This window comes from Porites lutea, chromosome 5 (assembly GCF_958299795.1).
Source record: "Porites lutea chromosome 5, jaPorLute2.1, whole genome shotgun sequence".
NCBI classification, from domain to species: Eukaryota; Metazoa; Cnidaria; class Anthozoa; order Scleractinia; family Poritidae; genus Porites; species Porites lutea.
The window spans coordinates 42420513-42447675 of NC_133205.1; the positions used below are offsets into that span (position 1 = coordinate 42420513).

The 27163-nt window shown below is 39.2% G+C and overlaps 3 protein-coding genes across 4 annotated transcripts in view; 1 reads left to right on the top strand and 2 right to left on the bottom strand.

Annotated features, from left to right (window-relative positions):
* The window catches only part of LOC140938407 (uncharacterized), a 78402-nt gene that overhangs the window by 9718 nt on the left and 41521 nt on the right, over positions 1 to 27163 (bottom strand). The window lies entirely within an intron of this gene.
* On the bottom strand, positions 12101 to 21828 carry LOC140938354 (uncharacterized). Its single transcript, XM_073387840.1, has 8 exons — positions 21715 to 21828; positions 20576 to 20818; positions 19284 to 19359; positions 16801 to 17446; positions 15678 to 15750; positions 14431 to 14496; positions 13318 to 13392; positions 12101 to 12683 (listed from the first exon to the last, which is right to left on the bottom strand). The coding sequence occupies exons 1-8, from the start codon at positions 21814 to 21816 to the stop codon at positions 12576 to 12578; spliced, it is 1389 nt and encodes a 462-aa protein (XP_073243941.1). The 5' UTR covers positions 21817 to 21828; the 3' UTR covers positions 12101 to 12575.
* Positions 21934 to 27163, top strand: part of LOC140938356 (centromere protein W-like) — a 48453-nt gene continuing 43223 nt past the window's right edge. Inside the window, exons 1-3 of one of the 2 annotated variants that reach the window (XM_073387843.1) lie at positions 21934 to 22099; positions 23688 to 23801; positions 24037 to 24419. In XM_073387843.1, coding sequence (XP_073243944.1) covers positions 22010 to 22099; positions 23688 to 23801; positions 24037 to 24063 — 231 coding nt within the window. In that variant the 5' untranslated portion in view covers positions 21934 to 22009 and the 3' untranslated portion in view covers positions 24064 to 24419. Of the gene's footprint in view, positions 22100 to 23687; positions 23802 to 24036; positions 24420 to 27163 lie in introns of those variants that run through there. The other variant, XM_073387842.1, reaches the window with a different exon arrangement.

The window sequence follows — 27163 nt, forward strand, 5'->3', positions numbered from 1 at the left end:
ATACTGAACGGTTGCTTAGGGACTGGGACTGGGACTGGGACAGGGAAGATCCCCGATATTGACTACGAATAGAACTAAGAATAGGCCTTTTGCATTAGTTGATCACGTGATCAACTTTCTATAAACACAAAACAGTTCGCTTTTGAAAACTTTTGTCAGCCCGAGCTGAAAGCTAGTGCACATTGAAAAATTAGGTGACCTGTATATTTTCAGCCGTATATCTCAAAAGTAGCGATTGCAACGGCCGCCGAAAATTAGAAAGATTTGTATAAGAAAAGCAACTTTTGCCACTCAGTCACAGTCACGAACTTGACATTGAACAATGCAATACGCGAACCCTCGTTAAACAAGCAAGAAACTGATGATTCAATTTCTAATACTAGCAATTATTAAAAACTAAATCATTGGATAATGCAATTCTAGAGCTCTGATTGGCTTAGCCATCATGGTATATGAGCTATTATACTATGCTCTCCAGATATGATAACTGTACGCGTCTGCTCAAAATTACAAACAAGCTGAAAACCGGTTGTTTTTACAAATAAAATCGGGAAGAATTCTCGATATTTTTTTGGGCGTTTTTAATAAAACAATTATTCCACTCGCGCTTGTTGGATATGAGATGATTATAGCCAAACTCGTATTTCACGCACACTCGTGGAATTTTTGTTAATTAGAGAGGGGCATCTAATACGATAACATTGTAGAGGGGGCGTCAATTAGATAAGAGGCGTTTATTTGAGAGTGGGCGCGAGTTTTTAGATCATTTACGATACATAGCCTGCGTAGCGGGTGTCGAAAGGGAGAAAGATCGGGAGAAAGGAAAAAGGGAGGGCCGAGTGAGTGGTTAGGAGCGAGGAGAGACGGATGGAGGGGGGAGGGGAGGGGGAGAAGGGAAGAGGGGGAGAGTGGGGAGGGAGAGAGAGAGAGAGAGAGAGAGAGAGAGAGAGAGAGAGAGAGAGAGAGAGAGAGAGAGAGAGAGAGAGAGAGAGAGAGAGAGAGAGAGAGAGAGAGAGAGAGAGAGAGAGAGAGAGAGAGAGGCAGATTCATGTGCGTATTTGCTACGATCGATGGGTATTTGCTACAGTAGCAAATACCCATTTTTCCATTTATGGATATTTGCTACCGTACCAAATACCCATTGAAATTTCGAGTGGGTATTTGCTACCCAAAATGGGTATTTGCTACCGTAGCAAATACTCACTGAAATTTCGACCGGGTATTTGCTACCCATAATGGGTATTTGCTACCGTAGCAAATACTCATTAAATTGTAAAGTGGGTATTTGCTACCCATAATGAGTATTTGCTACCGTAACAAATACTCCTAGCGCTTAACAAGGGGAATTTGTTACCATAATTATTTAAATTCGATTCCGTAGCACATTATCAAACTTACAAGTGGATACATGTATGTGCTGCCAACAATAAGCAATGATAATAATAACTTTAGTACTGCTACACGACTTCATATTAGTAGCTACGGCTGCAAACAATTTTTAAAGTACATAGATAATTAAAGGCTAAGTAGGGCCAAAACATGGTTCAGCTTGGAGATTTCTAATTTGTATATATGGAAACAAGACTTGATGAAATTATTTATGAAAGCTGTTTTAAAGAGGCAACCCGTTCAAAATAATATATAGTTAGAGCAGAACTTAAAGAGAAATAAATAAACTTTTTTAAAACTAAGTTGTACTTAAAAGGGAAAACAATGGCTTCTTTAGAAGCCACCAAATCTAAAAAAAGTCTATACCAACAGATAGCAAACACGATTAGTCTAATAATAAACAACTGAATATCTGACCCGAAGAACCACCACACCCCGCGGTTGGTGCGTGGTGTACCCATCATATAAGTGATTTCACATTATTTAATATGCAATGTAACTGTTCCCAGCTCTACACTACATAGACCTTCATAGCCCAATATACCCCTTCTTAGCCTTACATAGCAATAATGGCCGTACATAGCCCTACATGTACATGGCCCTACATCGCCTAATATCCGTACTTAGTAAAATCCACCTAGTGGTCTATTATCAATGCTGCGTTCTGATTGGTTGAGCTACTACTAGGCTATATGTTATAGCCCACTAGTAGCGAAAAGTGCCGGCAATTTGGTGGGCAAAAAATGATTAAAGTGTAGCTTTACCTAGCTAAAGTTGTTTTGTCTCAATATTTTTGACCAACTAGTTGGATTATACTAAAACAATTATTCGTCTCCCCCTCATGACCTCTGAGTCAATAGCCAATTCGGCCTTCGACCTCAAATAGCCTTAAATAGCCCTAAATAAACCTGCATAGCCCTACATAGCAATATATAGCCGCACATAGGCGTACCTAAGCCCTACATAGCCGTACATAACCGTGCATAGCCGTGCAGAGCGGTACATCGCCCTAGACAGCCGTTTATAGCCACGCTTAGCCGTACACAAGCTCTAGATAGCCTTAAACAACCGTACCATGCCGTGCATAGCCATACATGGACGTACGTAGCCGTACGTAGCTGTACATAAGCTCTACATAGCCTTACATAGCCGCACATTACCCCGCATAGCCGCCGTACATAGCCGTGAACAACGCTACATAGCCGTGCATAGCTGTGCATAGCCTTACATAAGCTCCACATAGCCTTACAAGGCCGTACCATGCCCTGCATAGCCGTACGTAAGCCCTGCATAGCCCTACATAGCCGTACATAACCGTGCATAGCCGTGCAGAGCAGTACATCGCCGTACACAGCCGTTCGTATCGACGCTTAGCCGTACATAAGCTCTACATAGCCTTGCATAGCCTTAAATAACCGTACCATGCCGTGCATAGCCATGAATGGCCGTACAAAGCCGTACAAAGCCGTACAAAACCGTACATAACCGCGCATAGCCGTGCATAGCCCTACATATAGCCGAACAAAACCGTGCATAGCCGTGAATAGCCGTGCATGGCCGTACATAAGCTCTACATCGCGTTACACAGCCGTACCATGCCGTGCATAGCCAAGCATGGCCGTATATATCCGTGCATAGCCATGCATGGCTTTACATAGCAGTGCATAGCCGTACATAATCCCTAAATAGCCTTTCATAGCCGTACATAGCCCTGCATAGCCGTAACATGCCGTTCATTGCCGTGCATAGCCCTACATAGCCGTACATAACCGTACATAAGCTCTGCCTAGCCTTATTCAGTCGTTCCATAGCGTGCACGGCCATGTATGGCCGTACATAGCCGTACGCGCTGCCCATAAGCCCTACATAGCCCTGCATAGCCGTGCATCAGGGGCACCCAACGTCAATGTTCGGAAAATATATGCTCGAAAACCATTTGAGATCTAGAATTTTCGGAACATTTGTTGTCAAATTTCTTGCTTTCCTGCCTCTCCTAGGATTTTCGAACATTTAAAAAATGGTATAATTGCCAATTTTTAACGGATTTTTACCCTAAAAAGGTCACCTAGAATTTTCGGGAGCCTGTTTTTTGGCTGAAAGTTTCGAAAAGGTAAGTTTTAATCCCTAAGATTTTCGGATCACTAGACTTTCAGCTAAGAAATCTGAACAGATGAAAAATTTTTAGGGGATAAAAATATGCCTATATCTACCGTTTAAATACTAAAATCCGTTTAACAATGCTATGCTTAAGTGTTTTTGAACTATATTCTCGTTGGGTGGCCCTGGTGCATAGCCGTAGTTAGCCGTGCATGGTTATGCATAGCCGCGCATAGCCCTACATAAGCTCCACATATCCTTACAAGGCCGTACCATGCCCTGCATAGCCATGTTTGGCCGCACATAGCCTTGCATAGCCATGCATGGCCGTATATAGCCATGCATAGCCGTACATAAGCCCTACATAGCCCTACATAACCGTGCATAGCCGTGTAGAGCGCACATCGCCGTACATAGCCGTTCATAGCCACGCTTGGCCGTACATAAGCTCTACATGGCCCTGCACAGCCTTAAACAACCGTACCATGCCGTGCAGAGCCATGCATGGCCGTACATAGCCGTACATAACCGTGCATAGCCGTGCAAAGCTGTGCATAGCCCAACATAGCCGAACAAAACCATGCATAGCCGTAAACAGCCGTATATAGCCGTACATAAAATCTACATAGCCTTACACAGCCGTACCATGCCGTGCATAGCCATGCATGGCCGTACATAGCCGCGCATTGCCGTACATAGCTGCGCATAGCCGTTCATAGCCGTGCATAGCCGCAAATAGCCGTCCATAGCCGTACATAGCCGCCCACAGCCAAATGTAGCTGTGGATAGCCGCACATATCCGTACATAGCCGCGCACAGCCATATGTAGCTGTGGATAGCCGCGCATATCCGTACAAAGCCGCGCACAGCCATACATAGCTGTGGATAGCCGTGCATAGCCGCGCATGGCCTTAGACAGCCGTGCATAGCCTCGCATAGCAGTACATAGCCGTACATAACCGCGCATTGCCGTACATAGCCGTGCATAGCAGCACATAGAAGTACATAGCCGCGTATAGCCATCCATAGCCGTACATAGCCGCGCACAGCCATACATAGCTGTGGATAGCCGTGCATAGCCGCGCATGGCCGTGCATAGCCGTGAATGGCCTCACACAGCCGTGCATAGCCTCGCATAGCAGTACATAGCCGTATATAACCGCGCATTGCCGTACATAGCCGTGCATAGCCGCACATAGAAGTACATAGCCGCGCATAGCCGTCCATAGCCGCGCACAGCCATACATAGCTGTGGATAGCCGTGCATAGCCGAGCATGGCTGTGCATAGCCGCGCATGGCCTTACACAGCCGTGCATAGCCTCGCATAGCAGTATATAGCAGTACATAACCGCGCATTACCGTAAATTGCCGTGCATAGCCGCACATAGACGTACATAGCCGCGTATAGCCTTATAAAGCCGCGCATGGCCGTGCATAGCCTTACACAGCCGTGCATAGCCGTGCATAGCCGTGCATAGCCGTACATAGCTGTAGATAGCCCTACATTTCCGCACTTACCCATACAGGGCCGTACATGGCCGTACAAAGCCGTGCATAGCCCTACATAGCCAAACAAAACCGTGCATAGCCGCGCATAGCCGTACATAGCCGTACATAGCGCTGCATAGCCATACAGAGCCGTACGTAGCCCTGCACACCCGCACATAGCTGTTCATGGCCGTAAGTAGCTGTAGATATTCATACATAGTGAAAGTAGGGTTTATACGTCGGGTCGCGTCGTTAAGACTTATGTTAGTTCCGTTTACGTGAAATAAAAGTGACAGTAAGTATAATAATGAACCGGAGAAAACTAGTGAACATTTCGTTAGTCCTATCAATTTAATTATTCTTATAATTATTAACTATCAATTAAGTATCGAAAGAAGTTCTCTTGTATTTAATTCACAGTCATCAATTTTTTTTTACACGGCGCCCATGTTATCCCTGAAGATGTCAAAAAGCTTTTGCATCCTTTGCCTCTCTCTCAACTTGCTGACTGCGAGACAACGCGCGCTGTCGGCAAGGTTACTATTTAGCGATATGTACACGCGTGTAAAAAGTAGCATCTGCCTCCGTCCATTCCCGCGCAAAGAATGCGTACAACAGAAACAATGATAATAATTAGTTTTTAACGATTTTCCTAAAAGTTTGGATAATGTGTTAGCTTTTCTTTCTACAGCACAGTGTTCATTCCTTCTGCTGTCATGTGCTACCATTTGTGAGCGCGTCATTAAAGAAACACAAGGCTTAGGCAGTTTTGGTCGGATTTGCCAGACGACCGAAAATGATCTTTTATATTAACAAATAAAATGTAAAACTCTTGTGATTTTAGTCATGGAGAAAATTGTATAGTAAAAAGTGAAAATTATCTTTATCTGACAGCCTGTTTAGTGCTGGCACTGCAAAATGCAGCTGAAATGAGTTCGCTTCAGAATGACGCATGCTGGCAGAAAAAAGCGCCATTTGCTCAAGAATAAAAGTTTGCACGGCTATCCGCAGGTTCCTTTTTTTGCACGCAGTTGAATGTTGCGAAAACGTAACCCCCACTGTCTCAGTACCACTAATCCATGCTCATAAAAATTGCGCAGTAAAATAAAAATGAATAATAAAGAATTAAAATGTGAATGACTACAAGTGTAATAAACGTATGAGATAAACAAAAGGAAAATACAGATATGGGGAATATAGTTGGTGATCCATGTTTTGTCTGAAATATGTTTTTTGCAATGAAAAGTACGTTTTCCTCAAAAAAGGAAAAAATGGGTATTTGCGACCGCAAATGGGTATTTGCTGCGAAGTAAAGTTTAGCCATTAAATGCTTAAAATATAAAAAAAACAGCTCTTGACAGGTGAAATGTACGTAAACCATTATGCGAAGCGAGTTGCAAACAACAGTGCTTGGAAAATTCCCCCCCAAAGAGAATTTTTAACTAAAAACTTTGGTGGGCACTTTCAAAAATCTTCATGTTTTAAGTCTTGTTGAGGATGTAGCTTACAACAGGAAAGATTCGTAAATTAATGGTCTGGTAAAAATGAAAATATTACTAATTCCAGCGGTCTTTAGTAGCAATTTTCCTTTTTTCGAGGACCTTTCGAACCGCTGGTTTTTTCGAATTTTTAAAAAAATTTCGTATCTTGTACCTAAAATTGAGTAATTGCTACGTTGGCGAGGTTTGATTGAAAATAGTACGCGCCAAGTTTTAGGGCTGTGTCAGGAAAATTGAAAAAGTTAGAAAATGATTCATAAACTTTACTCTCCATGTTTTTAATTCAAACTTTTTTCGAATTTACCGTTTGAAAACAGCAGAGCGAGAACAAGTAGAAAATACGCAGTCGACAATCTAAAGAGAGAGAGAGAGAGAGAGAGAGAGAGAGAGAGATGTGTTCCCAGCCTAGACCGCAAGATAAGCTGGCTTTTTTCCTGATGCCATTTAATTTACCACGCCGCTTTACATGTCATTTATTGCATATTGTAATGACTTTCTTTATCTTCTAAATTCTCTCAGTATCTTTATTACAGTATTTTCAGCACAGTGGCCAATAACTGAGTCAAACAATTACAGTGTATTACTTGCTTAACGACCGTTGTTTCGATCTCAGCAAGTTTCAAGTTAGTGATGACAAACGGCACATCGTATTGAATACCCGGAGGATGCTTTGTGATCAAAATTCCTGGGGTACCCCTTATAATCAGTGGCCTTTAAGGAGAGGTTCCGCCCGAAAGGGGTACCTTTTTCAGGCAGGGTAGAGATTTCACTAGTTGAAGTATATATACCTCTTATTAGCCGAGTTTTGGTCCGTAATGTAAATTACGGACCGAGTTTTTTTGAAAAAACGAGGATCCGTAATTTACAGTACGGACCGAAAAAACGAGGCTAATAAGATGTTTATTATATGGCTTCTTCCTGTTTGGGAGATTGGAAACAAGTGCAGGACGCACGATTTGACAGTCATTTGACAGGCATCAAAAACGAAAGTTTTTATTGGCGCACGAAAACAATAGCACATAACAAATACGAGAAAGTAAAAACAAATTTACCATGTCAGTGAAAAAGTTTATTCGGTCAAAACTAAGAGCATGCACTGTTAATTTTAACTCTTAAATGTAACGCTGGAGTATTTTGGAAACCGGACACTGTGTCTATCTAGAAGTCTTTTCCATCTTTCCTCCGTTTGTCCTTGTAAAAGAACAAAACATTGCAAAAGGCAAAGAAGCTTTTCAAGGTAAGTTTGTTGTCATTGTCGAATTATTCGCTCGTTAATTGTTTTTGGGAAAACCTCTCTTTCTGCCATTTCATTCTCGTCTTCAATTGTGATCTGCGTTAAAATTTTCAAACCCTGACTAGAATACTCTTCCTCGGTAAGGTTACGATTCAGTTTCTACATCAGTTTCGTCCTCATTAAAACAAAGCTACAGGTTAGGAAAAGCAAAGTCAACATCCCCGTCCTCAGGGTTTACAGACATATTTTAAAGTTTATTCGGTCAAAACTAAGAGCACTGTAAGAATTCACTCGTTAATGACGCTGGAGTCTTTAGAAAACTGGACATTGTGTCTGGCTCGAACTCGCTTCTATCTTTTTTTCGTTTGTCTTTGAAAAAAACACTGCAAATGGCAAAGAAGCTTGTCAAGATGATCGGGTGCAGGTACGTTTGTTAGCATTTTTGTCGAAGGAATTACTCATTTTCTCTTAGGCAAAACATCTCGAATCTCTGCCAGTCGATTTTCGTCTTCTTAACTGTGTACTACGATAAAATTTTTTCAAACACTGACTAGAATTCTCTTCGATAAGTTTACGAGTTAGTTTCTTCATCGCCTTCGTTCACAAATAAACACAGTTTAAAATGTTGAACGCCAAAGTCAACATCCAAGTCCTAAAGCTTAACAAGCGTCTTATAAGCAAAAATCGTACAGTCTAAATCAGCCTTTAGTCAGAGTAAAACTCTTATAGATGCCACTATTTCGTTTCAAATAAAACCTTGGGAATATGAGGAAATGAAGAACTCAGACGAGAAGGTCAATATAGGGGCATTCCGCGATGTAAAAAAGCAGTATTTAGGGAGGGAGGGATTACTCACCTATACGTGAATAATAACCGAAATGAACCATCCAACGTTATATTCTACCAAGAATTCCCAAGAGTCATCATCACTTAGGGGGTGCCGCCCGGTTCTTCAAATCCTGACCCTATTTCAAACCAAAACATGTCATTTTCCACGCTCGTTTTCAGACCAGATCTTTAAAATTCATCCCCATTTTTAGATCAGGTCTAATTTAGCCTGTTCCAGGCTCTCAGATAGTGGGGGAGACTCCCAGTTTCCCAGGTGAGTTTCTGCTCCCGTTTTATTTTCGTGTTCGCGCTTTCTCAATTGTGTGGACCCAACTATCTCGGAGCCTGGAACAGGCTAGGTCTGATTAGGAAGAATTTATGTCATCATTACCAGATTAGAGCGCAAACAAAAACATGAATTCTTTAAAGGCATTTCGAATTCGCTTATTTTTATTTCGTTATTATTCGTTTGGAATTGAAACGATAAATACGTTCATGCATGTACGCTCCCGTAGTTTTCTCGAAAACCATATCCGATTCCAGACCAAAATGGACAAATTGCTTTGATACCAAAAAGGCCCCAAATCCTACCCTTTGGAGCGGTGCATACCTATATGGCTTATATAAGGGAGCTCCCCCCGGTCCTGACCCCTTTCATGATTGACCAAAATGGGTGTAGAAAATAACATTTTTGTCAGGCTCATAATTCTGAGAACCGGGCGGCACATCTCCACCAAGAATTTCTAGGAGTATTTATAACTTAAACTCACGTGTCTTGCTATTTAGCGATCTTTTGATCTTATTTTTCCTTACCTAGAACCAATTAGCACCGTTTTTACCAACGTAGTCCGTAGTCCCTATTTTATACCCAGTCCCCAGTCCGCGTTTCATACCTAGTCCGTTTATTATACTCAGTCCGTATTTTCCAGTCCACGTTTCACACCTAGTCCGTATTTTATACCCAGTCCGCAGTCCGTGTTTTATACTGACCGAATATTAAACAAACAGTTCCCTGCCCTTAAGAAGTGCAATAACAAGTTCGATTGTTTAGTGCACGAAATGTTGCTAATTAGGGAACTAACGCCTTCTCTAAATATTCAATCGGACGCAATTCGAGCGAAACGTTTTGCGTGACTTGGCATATTTCATTTATGTTAATCATCAGCCAAAACACTTTTTGTCAGTTTATCAGCAATCATTTTGAACTTGAAAATGGCGTCTAGATGACACCGAAACGTCGTCCGTTCATATCCGCGTTACTTTCTGCTTGTTTCGGTATAACTAAACAGAAAGCCTAGCAATGTTTAAAATAAGTACAAGTACGTTTTTGACTACTGATAAGACTTTTCACAACCACCACTTCATTTCAGCACACTGTAACTACAATATCCCTTCATAACCGAATTAGCATTTCCACAACTACCCCACGCCGTCCACTTCCACTTCCCCGCGCATCTCCACCAACCCCTAAAATATACAACGCTACTGCAGTGTAGTACTCAGACATCCGAAATACACATAAAAAAACTTCACACACGCGTAGTACATCGACGCCCAAATATACGCTCCTACAGCGTCTTGTTTCTTCAGTGGTCGAGGAGAAGAACAATCGCAATCTTAACAAGAGCGTATGGAGCGTACAATTCGGCGTCGTAGTTGTGGAATTAATGAAAAATGCGGAGGATTAGTAAGGTGTCAATTTGTGAAATTATGGGATTTGTCAAGATATTCTGAAAAGAGCAACATCCAAGAGGCCTACTTGCCAAAAACTAGCATTTCGGGGCAATTTGTCTCTGAGATGTTAGCTCATATGACTCCACACAAATCCTTCTAAATTGACCCAAGTCAAATATGAGGTTACTGGCGGTACAGTCTTTAGAATTCAACTCCAGAAGCATTTGGTAAGATTTAACGAAGTTAACGAGAAGGAATAAGCGTGATAAAGTTTCAAGCAACGTGAAGTAGCTTTTTAAGTGACGCTTTCGTAGTCGTCGCTGTCGTTGTTGTTTAAGCTCGCTATTTTTTGAGCGGGCGCGGGAACGTGAAGTAAAATTACGTCACGTCGTTTACGAAGTTTGAAAGGCTAGTTATCTTTTTTTCTCGTTTCAAATATAGTACTTGCGAAGATAAATATTCACGAGCATTGGACAAAGCTATCCTCCTGCGCAGGCTGCACTGTGCTGTTTTAGAGAACGAGGACTGACAGCGCCAACTCCTCCATTTTTTTCTCCTTTTCTTGTTTTCAGACTCCTCAGGGTCATTGTAACCGTTACAATTGACCACTACAGAAAATACCATAACATACCGTAATGCTCTTTGTTTGTCACTCAAAAATTTTTCATAAGCATTGTCTTTAGCTGGGAGTTAAAATGGCCCCAAGAGAAACTGAAGACAATGCTTATGCAAAATTGTGGGTTGACAAACAAAGAACATTATGGTATTTTATGGTATTTTTTGTAGTGGTCAATAGGAGTTGCCTTCAGCGGAGGCAAGTACAAAGCAAACAAATCAGAGTTACATGTTTCAACCCCTTATCCGTTTCTGTTGTAAGTTACTTTAAACCACTGGGCTTCGTACTGGGACACATCGTGTAGCCCCAAAATTTTCTACCTGGACAGCGTTTTTGAAAAATGCGTTTACGGTGATCATTTTCATCGGATACATGTGAACTGGAAGCAATTCCGCAACAACAACAAAAAAACCGCTAGCTGATGAGTCTCTCTAGAGGTTAGGGACCGCCCGGGTCCCTATAGACCTTTGTAGAACGAGGTTAGCCATGCATAAACAAAGCTTTTTAAACCTCTTGAAACAAAATGGCCGTCAGACGAATTATCCACAAGGTAACATATTATTATAAATTGTTAATAATCTGACCCCATCTTATCTCACCCACCTCCTTCCCACAAGCGTTTATGAAAGAACCCACTTTCCTTAACGTTCCGCTCAAAATTTACTTCTTTTTCTTATTTACTTTTTTTTCGTTTATGCGACGCAGTCGGCTCTTAACTTTCAAGAGAATGTTAGCCAATTATTATATGATTAGTGATTGTTTTTTACCTTTTGATTTAGACTGTTCACAGTCCCCTATTTTTTCGTGAGATCGTTTAGATATACCGCGTCTTACCGTCACGAGTATCTTGATTTTCAAATGTACCGAGGGGGCGGGCGTCGGGGATTATAGCTTCCTCCCAAACCGCCCCCAACCCCTAAGTAGTTTTGACACTCATGCAAGATGGCAGCCCGTAACACAAAGCGCTCGATCTCGATGATCTTGCGGAAAAATAGAGGACTGTGAACAGTCTACTTTTGATTATTCACTCGATAGATATTGTTCCATAATTCATTCCCGATTGCGATTAGATGCTTGTGCGTTATTTTATTACCTCTTTAAAACTGCAGTTTTATGTTCTCCTATTTGTAGTTGTGGTTTGATAAAGAGACAAAATCTCATTTCTTTTACATTGTCCTAAATATGCTTCTCCCCCAAAAAATCGCTTACTGCTGCTGCTTTTGTTTTTCTAACGAATGGTCGAGATACTCAGACTCTCAAGAGGTGAATTTTTTATAATTTGGCTCCTCTCATTTATCAACGGAAGAAAACTTTGAATTATTTTTTTACGCTCAACAATTTATTAAAGAGTCCAAACGCTTTTGTTTTTTTATCTTAAAGGCATTATTTACTCGTGATGTCATATGCATGTTGCATGTTAAGTGTAGGTGTAAGCCCTCACGATGAGTTCTTCAGTGAGTCTTAGGGCAAACATATATTAAAATATGTTTTAAAAAAAACTGGCCTTCGCGTAACAAAGGTCTATTCCTATAGAAAAATCAACAAACTTAACAAACTTACACATGATTGTTTCAGTATAACCTACACTGTTGTTAGCACTAAAGAGCTTGAAAAATATTATATTTGATTTTATTCACCTTTGTTAGATAGCACTGTTGTATTACAAAGCGACCATTACTATTCCTAGGTGTTAAGAGATCAATGTGAAACAAAAAGAAAAGGAAAATTTCGCTGTCACTGGAGTAAGTGTTAGCTTTTTTCACTCAGCCTGTAAGACAGTAAATTACTAAACCACTTCTGTTCAAAACTGAAAGTGACCTCGCCATCGGGGGCTGAATTTTCTCGCAGTTTACAGTCCTGAGAAGAAACAAAACATATTTCAGTCATCTGCAAACCTTCTCTTACTGATAATTAGGCAGAATTTTAGCCTCAAGTTTAAGCAGGACTGTACTGAAATCGAAAACACTTTCGTTAACTCTAAAAAGAAAAAAACATGGGGAACTTAGCTTAAATTCTAACTTTTCGGGTGGAGAGAAGCGACCGGAAATACGTCTGTGTCCACAGGCTATAGAGGCCGAGTTGTTCAAAGCAGGGTTAAGATAACCCAGGGTTAGTGCAAAATTGGAATTCAAATATAAAAGCATACAAAGCAAACTCAGTTAATTCTTTTTGTCTTCAATTTAGTGACTGGATGCGCTGAAAAGAATAGAGAAAATAATCCGAAAAAATGCTTTTAATCAAAAGAAAAAGAAACAGGGATAATGGCCCATGTTTCGGCCATCCGCATCTTTTTCTCGTCTTTCCCGTGTTTATCAAGTATTTCTTCACCGCTCGAAGCGACTATTTTGATGATTCATTTAACTCGAGTGGCCACGGTTCTTGATGACTAAATAGCGTGACATATCTCGGTCTTTTGATTTTACATCCGCTGTCAAAACATAATTTCTGATTTCACGTACCACCCTTAAATATCATTATGTACAGTAATCACCTTAGTTCTTGCTTTATCTTGACCACTGAGGTCAGATACTTCTGGCTCATTAGCAATAAACGAAGTGTAAAGCATCTGAAGAAAAAAAGACAAAATAACCTTTAAATTTTTCAAAACTACACTTGAAAATAAAAGTCCAAGATACTGAATTTTTTTTAAAAAAGTAATTTACTTTGAATTATTCTGTAATTCAAAGCGTAACATTTTCACGGTATTTTATCCACAGGCCATATAGAGTTAGAACCACCCTATACTGTTTATGTGGTACGACGTGGTTCTTATCTATCTTCTTGGTCAGTTGATTAAATACATGTGCTTCTCAGGGGCTTCAAACTAAGACGGTCTCTCACTTTAGAGCTTGCGAGTAACTGACTCTCTTACTCCGTGTTTCATACTTGTCCGCATTTTTTCCGTAAACTGATCGCAAACACATGTAAATTAATAGGTAAAGAAAAGTTACAGCACACAGACAGATCGATCAAATGGATCAATTGTCCACTCCTTACTAATACTCCTTCACTACATTTGCTCGTGAAAAGAAACCTGAAGCGGTAGAACATTTTAGTAGATTCTTGGAGGCAGTGAGCAAAGGACAGAACGACCTGGAGGAACCTGATTACGGCTTGAACTCTTCATGAAACAGTCATTGGCGCTTCGACCGACTGCTTAACTAACACTTGCTCGTATAAAGCTTACATAGTTGTTTCAACATCATCTAAGAAATTTGACTTTACCAAAGCTATTTTACTGATACGTAACATATTTCACATGCGACATATTACCACCACTTTATAGTTCACCTCCGTTGATTCTCTCCAGACCATCAAATTACACAGCAATATAAACAGCATCAAAGAAACATACTGCTCGGTAGCATTCTTAAATTGAACGTTCCCACTCTAGGAATTCGTTTGCAGGAATTCGGTATAGAAAAGCTTTGCAAGCCGGGAAGGACTCCAGTGGCTAAATGGAAACAAATTGTAACTATTTTTATACCCCGGATGGCAATTCACAGTTTTCTTACTGCAGAAATTAAACCGTATCAGAACAATTAGAGCATTAATAGAAAAGAATTTTCAAGTGAGCTTTACTTGCAAACACTGATGATATTACCTCTAAAACTTTATCTTTTAAATCAGCACAACCACAGTCAGTGTGGGTGGAAATCTTATCTTTCACCTAGTAAATAAGTGAACAACAAATAAACAATAGTTTTCAGTTGAACTGAAATAGAGAAATAATCGGCAATTATCGTACTTGGAAGAAATTTTTTCATTTGTTCTGCTTGTGAAGGAACGAAGCATCAGACAAAAAAGAATAGGAGACTGCCAAATAAAACAAAAAAAGGAATTAACACGCAATCCATAAGGAAATTAAGTAATTTTTATTTTCAGTGGACAAGAACCCCGTACCGGAATAAATTTAAGCAAATTGCATTCTTTTTAACACTTTTTGAGGGTTATAAATGTACTAAATTATATGAAATAACTCCATAGAAAAGGTTCTTATGTGAGCCCAAGAAAACAAACTTCAAAAGCTTCAAATTTCACAAAATGAAATCTTATGCATGATGATTTTACTTGTGTTTTCTCAATTCCTGTGAAATTTGAAATTTATTTTGCCTGGCTTCCATAAGAAATTGTCTTTGGTGTTATTACAGATAACTAACTACATCTATAGGAATTGAAAAGTGTAAAAAAGAATGCAATATGACTTAAAATATTCTGGTACAAGGTTTTTGTCCACTGGAAATTAGTATAGGTATTTATGCCAAATATCACTACAAATCATGCACATAAATTGCCGTTTTCTTTTTAACTAACGAATGACTAGCAAAAAAATACTTTAAGTTTATTTCCACTTAAAAAATGGCAACATCTGTTAATTAAAAATAATGGTATACTTTTTTTAATTATAGAAAGGTATTTGTAAATGTGTCTTATTATAAACTATTCGTATTGTCCCTTTTGAACCTTTTGAAGCTTCATGTGGCTGATGTTGTTTACAAGTCAAGCATTACGCTGGTTTTTGTTTCAGTTGTTTCTGACGTCAAACCATATACTGAGCATTCAATGTTCGGGTGTATGCGGAAGGCAAAATTTTTTTGGAGAAAACAAAAGACACTCTCTGCCTTTTTCACTTTTCTTTCCCTGTCTTATTCTTTGCTGGCATTTCCGAGGCTTCATTTTTGTGGAAAAAGCCTTTGCGAAAACTATGAGGATCGTAAGAATAGGTAGGTAGTGGTACAAGATTTTTTACGTTTTTCTCTGGCCTACAATGTATCTGACTGAGTCATGCATGCCTGATCTGAGCATGGTTTGAACATTCTTTAAAAGCAATAATATATAAGATAAACAAACCTTTGTCAGCATTGCTTTGCATTTGTCTTTTGCAAATGAAGAAGATGACTCAACAGCTTTTTCAAGAAAGAATCTGACGGGAAACAGAACAAGAAACTATAATAAGCATTAATTGGCTGAACACTCTTTTAATTAAAGTCATGAATAAATTTGACCATTTAAGAGATTAAACTGCACTGAGGTTAATTCAACAGCTACCAACTCCTTCCACGTTTAGATTTTTCTTAGTACATGTGCACAAAAATATGAAACAGCATAAGATTAATTTTGAAGTCTGGGGGTGGGGGAGGGGGTTGAAAGTACCATGAAAAAGCTTTAACTCAAGATCTCATGCAGATGTCCACTAAATGAAAAGGTCACTTCCATTACAGTCAGAGGTGTTGTGGCTCAATTTCATCCGTGGTATTAAGTCAAATTTTCTTCATTTTAAGTATGTTTACTTAATGAAAATCAATGAAAATGAGTTGACAAAAAAAGAAAATAAATTTAAACCAGTGATTAAACTAATGATCGAACCACAACATGGGTAACCAAGATAATGTTGTCAGTTGCATTTTCTGGTGACTTGCAAGTATTAGAGGGGCTGCACTCACAGGAAGTTCTTATTACTTTCAAGAAGCAGTCCTTTATAAGGGGTGGAGTTTGATTGTAGTTAAAGAACTTGGTAAAAAAACAGCTGAGAGGATCAGAGGAGCTCTAGGTATGGGTACCGGGAGGGGTCTTTAGGTCACAAGCTGGTTTAAAATTCAGTTGTTTTACTGCCATTTGCCATTGACTGATATGGCCCAAAACAAAATACTGAAAGATAAAAGCACTGAGGACCTTAAGCTAACAAAGCAGTCTTTTTTTGCTTTGTTAACTGGCATTTGTGTCTTATTATGTTGATCTCAACTGGAAACAAGAACAGTTTTCCACATCTGGCAATTACCACTGGATTCTTAAGAAAATATGGGCCCGCAGGCTCATCATCAACTTGAGTGTTTAAAAGTTGTTTTGGTGTTTGAAGTATAGTGCCATAGTTTCAATATTGTTGTTAGAATAGATCTTGTCTCAGTATTAAGTCATGCTGCATGGTTTGGCTTGGCACAGCTCCCAGTTGTGAGAGAGAAGTCCTCTGACTTACCTTGCTTTTATGAGACAACCAAAAGAAAGTATGTGATTTCTCCATTGTATTTTGTTTTGAACACTTGGTGCTTTCATGGCATCCTGGTATTTGTGGTATTCACCCACATTAAAGCAATTTTCTTGAGTTATGACAAATGTTGACAAAGTGACATTGTTTGTCTTGGAATTTAAGCATATGCCGTTGAAAGACAATTTTTCTTTGGTTTGTCCCTGAACTCGATCATCTGATTGACTGGAGAAAGATTTGCATTTAACGTGTCCAGGTAAGGTGCCATGTTGGCCAATAACTACAGGCTCTGAATTCATAATGTGTTCTTCATCAGAACTTGAACACACAAAAGGTTGAGTCCTGCCATTTGTGCTATTTGTGATGCAACAACCATTCAACTTTGCTGTTAAATCAGTATTTTGCAGGCTTTCACCATTCAAAGACTTTTCATTGCAGTTTCTTTGACATGTTAAACATTGTTTTAAACATTGTTGCAATACAACACTTTTGCTTCCAAGATCATCATTTCCAAAGTTCTCATTTGAACACCTAACGCAACTTGTAGATAGTTTTTCATACGCCAGGGCTAATGAGTACCAGTATTGATAGTTCCAGGAGTGAAGTGTTGCACAATGATGAAGGGCATCAATTTCACCTGTCCCGAAACAGAAAAAATGGACATTTTGGTTATTTTGAATATCTACAGTATGCCAGAAATTTTCTGCATGTATCTATTCTATTTTTCTCTAAAGTTTGCAGTTCACTTGCCAGTCTTAAATTGATAGTTAATTATTCAAAATACAAAAAACGCTTTATGTAAATCACCTTTAGACTTTATGTAAATCACCTTTAGACTTGCAAACAAGTCGAGCTCAAAATGTTCTCGAGCGCAAAGCATGAAAGTCTACTTTAACTTCTCTGAGCTATGATTTATAATAATTCTGTTTTGGACAAACAAAAAGCACAAAAAACACAAATCCACACCACTGCATTCAAAGTTGAAGAAAATTCAAGGACTTTTCAAGGACCTGCACAGAAATTTAATGACTTTTCTAGCAAAAATGGAATTCAAGGCCTTTTCAAGGACTTTTTAAGACTGTATGAACCCTGAATAACACCCATGGTCTCAGACTAGGTGGAGTTCATGGAGTGGAGTACACCGTGGTTACCTGCCTAGCTTTTTTAAAATTATAATGATGGTGATGATGACTATGTTTTTTGTACCCTAAAAGCAGGAGCCTACTTTTTTGCAATATGCACTGGTGTGCAAAAGGTGATTTCAGTTTACGGTCCTTGAATGCTGATGGCTTAAATGAAGTTACTTAATCTGTTTTTCTTTTCCCAGATATAAAAAAGCACACCTCCATGTTACCTGATTGTATGAGTGGTCAAATCTTGGGGATAATAGCAGCTTTGGGGCTTCCTGTACTACAACTTAATTTTCTAAGCACCTATTTTACCAAAAACAATCTATTTTTAAAGTGAGAAGGCCGGGTCTGGTGCAAAAGAGAAAACTGAACACTTCATATTTGCAAAGGCTGGAATCTCTTCACTCTCACTAATTCAGTGCAATTTTATTGGAAGGTGTGGTTCCAGAAAATATCCATACCTCCGTGACAGAAGACTCTTCGATATGCACTCCCCCACCCCCCAGGATTTTCCGTTCCAAGGGGGTCTTTGATGACCCCCCACCCCCTTCCCCCCAGGAATTTCCGGAATATTTAAACGGGGACTTCTTCATGTCAAAGTGGTTTTGGTACTTTAAAAAAAACAGAAAGTGAATACTAACTCATTTACAAAATTATGGTAGAGTTTTATTACAACAAAGTAAACTTTTGTCAAGCTTATTATTCACCTAACTTTTAAAATTATTGGCCATCAAATTTGCAAGTTATGTTTGTCTTGTTTTTATGTAAGCCTATAAGCTTAAACATTTGGGTTGCAAAGTTTACAACATTGATTGTTCTACGTTTTTGTGCTTCCTCCGACGCGAACATTATGAAGAGAACTTAAGTTTCACTTGCTTATATAAACAACTTTGCAAACGATAGCAAAAAAAAACAAAACAGAAACTTACAAGGTTCCTTTCTTGCTGATTATTTGTCTACACATTTTGTCAATTTCTTCAGGTTGATTCTCATTTAGGGACCAAAATAGTCACACATGCTGATGCGCTAGGTTTCATGAACATGGTCACGATTGCAAAAGTAATCTTATTAGCGAGGTAGCCGGGTCTTCTGAAGATCAAGCAAGAAATGAGAACGAAAGAACTCTCGTCTCATCACATTTTTTATGAGTTACTACCCCGAATAACCACTGAGAAAACATGAAACATATCAAAATGTGTAAATTCCAGCATGTGAAGGTAGCAAATAGTGATGCTCAGTGAACGGACGTGAAAGCACTAAAATGTTGGGGGTTGGGGGGGAGGGTATGTATATTTTCTGAAACCACATCTTCTATCATTGCCTATCATTGCTAGTTTTAAATACCTTGTATATTTCCCATAACTCTGTATATCTGAGATAGCAATTGCCACCTGGAAGAATCATTATGTTGGTTGTTATCCTGTCATGGAAACAATCGAATATATTTCAAAATGAATATGCAGATATTCAAGGGACAGGCTAAAATACTCAATGCAATTTGGCATAATAAAAACCAGAAAGCAGCCTTACTTATCTCTCTTAGGGTAAGTAGAGGGTATTGGCAGAAACCTTCCTATTGTTAGCCAGCAACAAAGGCTGGAATGAGAAGATTTAAATCAAATTTGGAAATGTAACAAAAGATACATTGGGACTGGCCTGCAGTTAGCAAGGCTATTCGAGGCAGGCCAGGCTACATAATTTACTACAAACTAGACAAATACAAAAAAAAACTAGACAATTTGTCATGATATTAGAGAGAGTTAATACTGCTCACAACTCACTCGACAACTCGCTCATTCAAATCCAATCCAGTCCAATCCAAGATCAAGGATAAGTTTGTGTGACTGTTCACTCTCAATCACTCATGCAATACCACTTATTTGATATTATCTTTGATCTTTGATATGTTTCTAATTCTTATTATCAGACAATGTTTTAGCATTCTACCAGCATACTGTACGTAATTATTTCGTACCCAGAATTTTTAAGCACCTTGCAGCACCTTGTGGAGCTCTGGCAAGTAATCTACATCTAGCATCACCATCTACTTTGCTGTAATTTTCACATGGCTGCATTTACTAGAATTGTCTCAAACCATCACCCATATCAGGCTTGCTTTACTATTATATACTTCACTAGTTATTGAAACATACGAAAAAAAATAGGAAATATTGCAACAAAGCACAACACCTAGTCCCCTGGGGGATACTCTGGATTTCAAGTGATGGGGATCATCGAAGGGGCGCAAAAATTAAAACCCCAAAAAATTCCTGGACCAAAACTTAACCTACAAAAAACTCCGTGCTGAAATTGGAAACCTTAAAAATTTCCAGAAAGTATTAAATGATATAAATAACATGTTATACTTTATTTGGCTGTACTTTAATTGCAGAACTACACAGCCAGGATACGCAGGCATAAATCTTCAGATTTGTTTTGAACACCTACAAAATCCCTACTTAAATCAAGCCACCCAAAAAAACTTGCCCAATTTTCCTACCCAAAAAAATCCCAGAATCCAAAATTTGAAACCCCAAAAAATCCTTTGATCATGCCTGTTACTTGAAATCCAGATTCAAGGAAGACTATATTTATACCAAGTATCACAACTGACTTTTAAAAAATGACTATCTTACTATTGTTTCCTTGACAAGAGTCAAAGCCTCATTAAATTTGCCCAGTTTTAATAAACACATGGCCATTGATTCCAATAGTTCCCTGTCCAGCACTGTGTTGTTTGATGGCAAGCTTTGCCGAGATTCTTGGTACATGACAAGGGCTTGTTCATACTTATGTTTATGGTACAAAAGATCTCCTTGAAACTTCCTGATATTTTGTTTCTCTGCTGGGTCATCGTTAGCAGAGAATCGCATGAACCACTGGCAAAAAAAGGAACAGGGAAATGGTTAAGTCTACTATATATCATCTCACTGTCACTTCTACCACAAGAACCACAATGACATTTCCACAATGATAAATAAAAGGGTGTTGTAATATCATTCAACTACAGTTATACCACCAGTCCGTGCACTTTGTGTTTGGTTTTTATTCAAATTTATTTTAATCCCAGTACATTTGAAAAAGAGAACAAAAAGCCTGAAGCAGTTTGGTTCTTAGATTTGAAACAATGAATGGCAACCTCTTTGACTAAACATTTTATCAGCCCATTGAAGGTTTCTGTTAAGGTACAAGATCAGTTTGTTCAACTGAACACTGACTATTTAACCTTTTGAATAAAGATAAAGGTTCAGATTTTAAGTTTACTTTCCTCTGATTCAATTATCATATGATCACACACAAAAAACTAAACTTTAATATCGTAGCTTACTGTGAGGGGAGGGGGGGTTTATACAGAGGGTTGGGGGGGGGGCTTATTTGAGATGGGGGCTTGTTTAATTTACAAAAGACGTTCACTTCTCCATTAAGAACTGGAATACAAAGAAGAAAAGTTCAAGTATGAGAAGTTAGAGGTCATGCAGCCGAGGATCAAAAACAAATCCGAACTTCCAGTTGGTGAATAAGCTTAACCTTAAATCATACCACATCAGTCCACACGAAGTTTTACAGTCGTGATTGATTAACACAGCCTATCGTTTATTACTGAGGAATAATTAGGAAAGGGGGGGGGGGGTGGGTTAAAAGAGAGGGGGATTTATTAACTTTCTTCCCTCGAAAAAAGGGGGAGGCTTATTTGAGAGCTGGGAGGCTTATTTGGCGGTGGCCATATCAGAGCAGCCTTGAGTAAAAATAATTTAAATACCCAATAAAAACAAACCTCAGGATCGCATAGCTTCGGGCTGTAAATCCCTGAAACTACTTTTGTTCTGCAGTTTGATTCTTGGAATATCTCGTCGTCAAAGTTGAACTCAAACGCCATTACGCATTCTCCTCGGTCCGGGACAGTAAAAAAGCATTTACACGACGTACATTTAGTAGTGATTGCAGGCTCATATAAAGTGGAGGGAAAGACAAACTTTTGAGTGCTGTCAGTTTGAGAGACTTGCGGCCATTTTCTTGGGAATCACAACCAACAACACAAAGAAGGAAGCGTTTTAGATTACTGCAAAAATATGAAAAGAAGTTTTCCTCGAGCGAAGCAGAAATCTATCATTAAGAAATACCAGCGCAAGGCACGATTCTGTCGAAATGCTGACATCTTGGTAAGATTTTTCGAGTTGCTATTTCAAGATTTGTGGAAAGCTGGTGACAAACGGTTCAACAGCGTGCAACATTTGTTGCTCAACGAACTTTGCACGATGCCGTAGTTTGCTGAATGACAAGAACTCTCTTAATGGCATTAAGTCGACCTTGCTTGGGGATGAGGACGCGATTCAATTCTACTCGAATTAAACAGGATTTCCTCGCTAAAAGTTTTTCACGTCACTCTTAAATTCGAGTTTTTAAATTATGAAGGAGTTTCTTGATTCAGTGAGGGGGGAACAACCTCAGAATACCCGGCCACAAAGTTTCGAGATAAATGGGGTGAGGACAAAACATGGACCAGGGGTCCATGGACCCCCTCTTTGGACCGGGTCCATGGACCACTTTCATGGACCGGGTCCATGGACCCCCCGTCATGGACCAGGTCCATGGACAGTTTTTATTATTTTATAAGAAGGTTTTGCACCAGGTCCATGGACACTCAAAAACAGAAATAGTGCCAAAAAAAGATTTGACGAGATGCTGTTGACCAATGCTCACGATTGATCACAAATATTTAGTTGTGCTTACATGACATACACTCTGCTTGCACATGTGCAGTCGCAAGACTGTTAAATGAAGCTTATTCAAAAGTTATCACCAAGAGAGGAATTACGCGCTCCAGTACAAAGACTCGCATCACCCTTAGAAAAACAAGCTGGGCGTTAAGAATTCATTGCTTTTAGAGCAATTATGACTGATGTCACATCGCAATTCTCCATAGGTTATGTAGCTTCAGTTTAAGGTACAATCCATGCCACTTCTTCTTCTTCGAGATCTGGATCTGTAAATCACTTTCCGTGAGAATTTATAATCGTCCTGCTAAAAGCGCTAAGGAGCTGGGCCCAGCCTGACAAAACATCGCAGGAAAAAGTGACATTCATGGACAAAAAGAAAGTGGCTTAGAATTATTCAGATCCAGGTTGCATATTGGAGAAATTAAACAACCTAAAACCCTTTTAATCAGCCGCAATGAACAGCTTTAAATTTTAAAAGAGGTAGAAAATCAATGTGTGTCACGACCTCTCAGTGTGAAATAAGCGGCAAAAGTCACATTTGCTCAGTCAAAAGGTTTTCCTCCGAAGCATAATCTACCCATCAGAGAAAACAATTCATTGGAACAAGCAGCATTTTGGCATGAGGTACCAACCCCCCCTTTTTTACACTATGTAAGCACAATTAAACATTACTGATCAATCGAGCATTGTTTGTAGTTGTTGTTGTTGTTTAACCTTATTTTTGCACTATTTCTGTTTTTGTTCATTTCTCGTTATTAAAAAAAACTATCCATGGACCCGGTCCATGACAGGGGGTCCATGGACCCAGTCCATGAAAGTGGTCCATGGACCCGGTCCAAAGTGGGGGTCCATGGACCCCTGGTCCATGTTTTGTCCTCACCCAGATAAATGTGCTGCTACCGTGGTCCAAGGTAGACTGCACTTCACTGCAACATATAAAGTCTGATCTGAAGCTGTAGTATCAACCCTGGAAAGCATTTTGTAGAAAATCCATCAACTGACCTCTGAAAATTAATATTCTTGTTCACAGATATTTTTAGACTACATGCTGTTTCTAAAGCGCTTAGCTGCAGAGTCGAATATCAAGGCACTGGAAAGCAAAGAGAAGATGTTACATGCTCATCACATCAACAGTGTTGTGAGGGTGAGTCAGACTAAGCATTTAACTTTAATTTTTCTCATATTAAACAATATTATCTATAAAATCAAAAGTTTAATTTTATTTTTATAAAAATCGATACAAAGATACAGTGTCAGTAATAGTTAACAATCTTAATTCGTTAGTTTTTGTCTTATAGATCTAAACAAATTTTTTTTATCATGTACCATAGCTTATACTGTCTATACTTGCTTTTGTTTTGTACATTCTTTTTTTTCAGAATGTACTGAAAAGTTGCAGGGGATGAGAAATGAACAATTTGTACCACATGAAAAGACCTACATGTAAGCTTGTAGCCTCTGATCAAGTAATGTGAGTTTCAAGGACCAGCACAATGTACAATGTACTGGGTATTAAAGTGCTGATCTTAGACAAGATTTAGGAGATTTTGCTACATCACTGAGCATTGATTAGTTACAAAAAGACTATTTGAATTTGTAAATTTAAGTTTTAGCAGTAACACTGTATAAAATTTTATAAATCCAGATGCAGGAGAGCATGGTTACCACAGGTCAGGAAATGGTCAGGGAAAAAATATCTTCAAGGTCAAGGAAAAGTCTGGGAATTTCACTTTTATGTATCGGTCAAATCGAAGTTTCAACATCCTCCCCCCCCCCCCCCCCCCGGGCAACTCCCCGGGCATTTGACTTTTTTGAAAATTATTGTTCAAATTCCCCCCTACCCGGGCCAAAATGCCATTCAAATGCCCCACACTAGGGTCCATTCAGGTGATCAAATGCCCCCACCCCTGGGACATTTCATAGGCACATAAATGGTAGAAGGACGGCAGAAACGCCTTCAGTTGTCGAACAAAATTTTTATAAATACAGCAAATAATTCACATTCAATATAACGAAAACTGGGAAACACTGTTAGCGTATTTACTACCAACAAAATTATCGCGTAAAGCGGGGGAAATTGCTGCTATAAGGTCACTGAATGCTCAGCTTTTCTTCGTGTGTCTTGCAACATGCAAAATGTTCTATAAAAAAATCCCACCTATCATGACCATTTCACTGACATGCATCATCGCTCACCTTATACATGTGGCAGGTCAAAGTAGTTGACCTCTGTTGAGCTTTTTATTGTTGTATTGAATTGCCGGTAATAGGTATTGTATTTCATTGTAAACACAACTTAATACATTCATATATTCAAAGCCTGAATCCAATATTAAAAATATAAAAATTTAAATACCTTCAATTTGTTTAAGCCCTTTCCTCCTAACCAATTGGCCACAAAGGCACAATCTTTTCCATGAAAATCCTCTAACACGGCATCCCCATGATAGTTCGCCACACCAGAGATTTCACATGAAATCTAGAGTGCAGTTCAAATTCCCCACCCCCTGGAAGACTCTGATAATCAAATTTTCTCCTCCCCGGGACGGCAAAGGTGTCAAATACCCAGGGTATGCCTTGGGGTGGGGGGAATGTTGAAGCTTTGATTTGACCGATACATCAGTCAGAGGAAAGTTAAATCTTTGAAAGAAGTCAGGGAAAAGTGGAATTTTAAAAGAACATATTTATTCTTTTGCCTCTACTTCATTTTTTAAAGGGTTTACGGTCGTTTCACCTACATCCTGTTCACTTACTTCTTAAGCAGTTTCGCTCTGGGGTTAGGTTGTGTTTCGTGCTTGTGTGCTTTTACTTTAACTTTCATTGTGATAAAGGCTACAAACATTGATTATTAAAAAAAATGTGTTCTTTGCAGGCTGAGTGAAAAAGCCAAAACACTGTCTGTGTTAAACACAAACATTTTTGATAGTTTATTCAATTGAATGAAAACACGGCAGCAGTGGGAAAACTGCCCAGGTAGATGATTGTTCATGAAATTGATTGACAAGTTTTGTTAAGGAATGATCAATTATTATTATTCATGTACACTGTATGTGACTTACAGGGAAAGTGCAAATAAATGGGTGGAGGGGATGGCTGTGAGGGAAGGGTTAAGTGTGATATCAAGACTAATTTGGGAAATTGTTAATTCAGTTGGTCAAGGAAATTTTACATTTGTCAGGAAAAAGTCAGGGAATTTCAGAAACATTGACTGGCTGTGGCAACCATTGGAATGATTATAATTGCTTTAAACCCAAGAATATCAACACATCACTGGGTTTCCATTCTTATGAAGTCTTTTTATTCCCCTTGTCGGATTTTTAAACCCTTTGCTTCACTTACCGTAATTCCTCTCTCTAATCAGCTACCCCAAGTTGACCACCCTCCCCTCCCCTTATAATTCTTCACTATTAAATGATAGACTGACATTGTACTAATCAATCCAACTGTAAAACTTCCTGTAGACTGATCCGGGATGATTTATTCACCAACCGGAAGTTCGGATTGGTGTTTGATCCACGGTTTCATGACCTCAAACTTGAGCTTTTTCAGTTTGTATTCTAGTTCTTTATGGAGAACAAGAGAGAATGTAGCTCATTATCTCTTTTGGAGAACTGATACCATCGTCTTTGCTAACTTAAACAAGCTTGCCCCTCTCAAATAAGCCCCCCGAAATATATAGAATGGTGGTTGGCTCTCCAGTGTCTTTGATCGATCTCCCTCGTTATTTTCGTTAACGCAGGCGATTTCCTCCGCCCGGCGCCTTCACGTTGCCCTCCTCTTCTGTCTATGTTCCATTGGACGCTTGATTCAATCCGTTTTAGCCAATTACGATAAAATAATTTTAAAAGATGAACAAAAGAATATTCAGGAACAGGTTTTGAGTAAAAGATCAAAGATCAAAAGAACCCCAAAGCACGATTGACGCGGATTTTGTAGATGTCGACGACTCATAACTTTGTTCAGTGTTTGTTTTCGGGTTGAGGTAAACAAGAGGTAAACGCTTTTCATAAGTGACAAAACTAGTGTTCAGGCCAGCGCGGTCTCAAAGTTTAAAATACATGGAAATCAAAAGATGCTCGTTATAGCGAGGTTGTTTGTACACTGTTTTAAACTGAATATGGGTTTTTAATTAAAATTAAATTTCAAGACCACGAAAGTTTATCTCCTTGTAATCCCAAACCAAAACCCTCCATGCCGTGGTAAGATCTTTGCAAGCAAAGAAAACTTAACTTCAAATTCTTTGCATAGCATCCAGAAGCTTCCTAAAGCCTTTTATCCAAAACAGTGTGCTCTTCTCTTTTAAGTACTTCTAAATCATTTTCCGTTGCGTCCTTGGGAAAGTGATTAAGAAGGACTTAAAAAGAGAAAAGCACACTGTTTTGGACGAGATGGAGGGGCGACTTGGATAGTTTCATGACTTTCCTCAAACACTGACTCCGTGTCGCGTGAAACGTGGTCCAGTGGACTGAACCGAGTGGGGTACGCCTACGTTCGACGACGGACATT

Coding starts and splice junctions, on each gene's coding strand:
- LOC140938354 (XM_073387840.1), bottom strand. CDS start 21,816: ATGGCGTTTGAGTTCAACTTTGACGACGAGATATTCCAAGAATCAAAC. Junction 17,447..19,283: donor AGTTATGGGAAATATACAAG/GTATTTAAAACT, acceptor GTTTCGGGACAG/GTGAAATTGATGCCCTTCAT. Junction 13,393..14,430: donor TAAAAGATAAAGTTTTAGAG/GTAATATCATCA, acceptor TTTTTTCTTCAG/ATGCTTTACACTTCGTTTAT.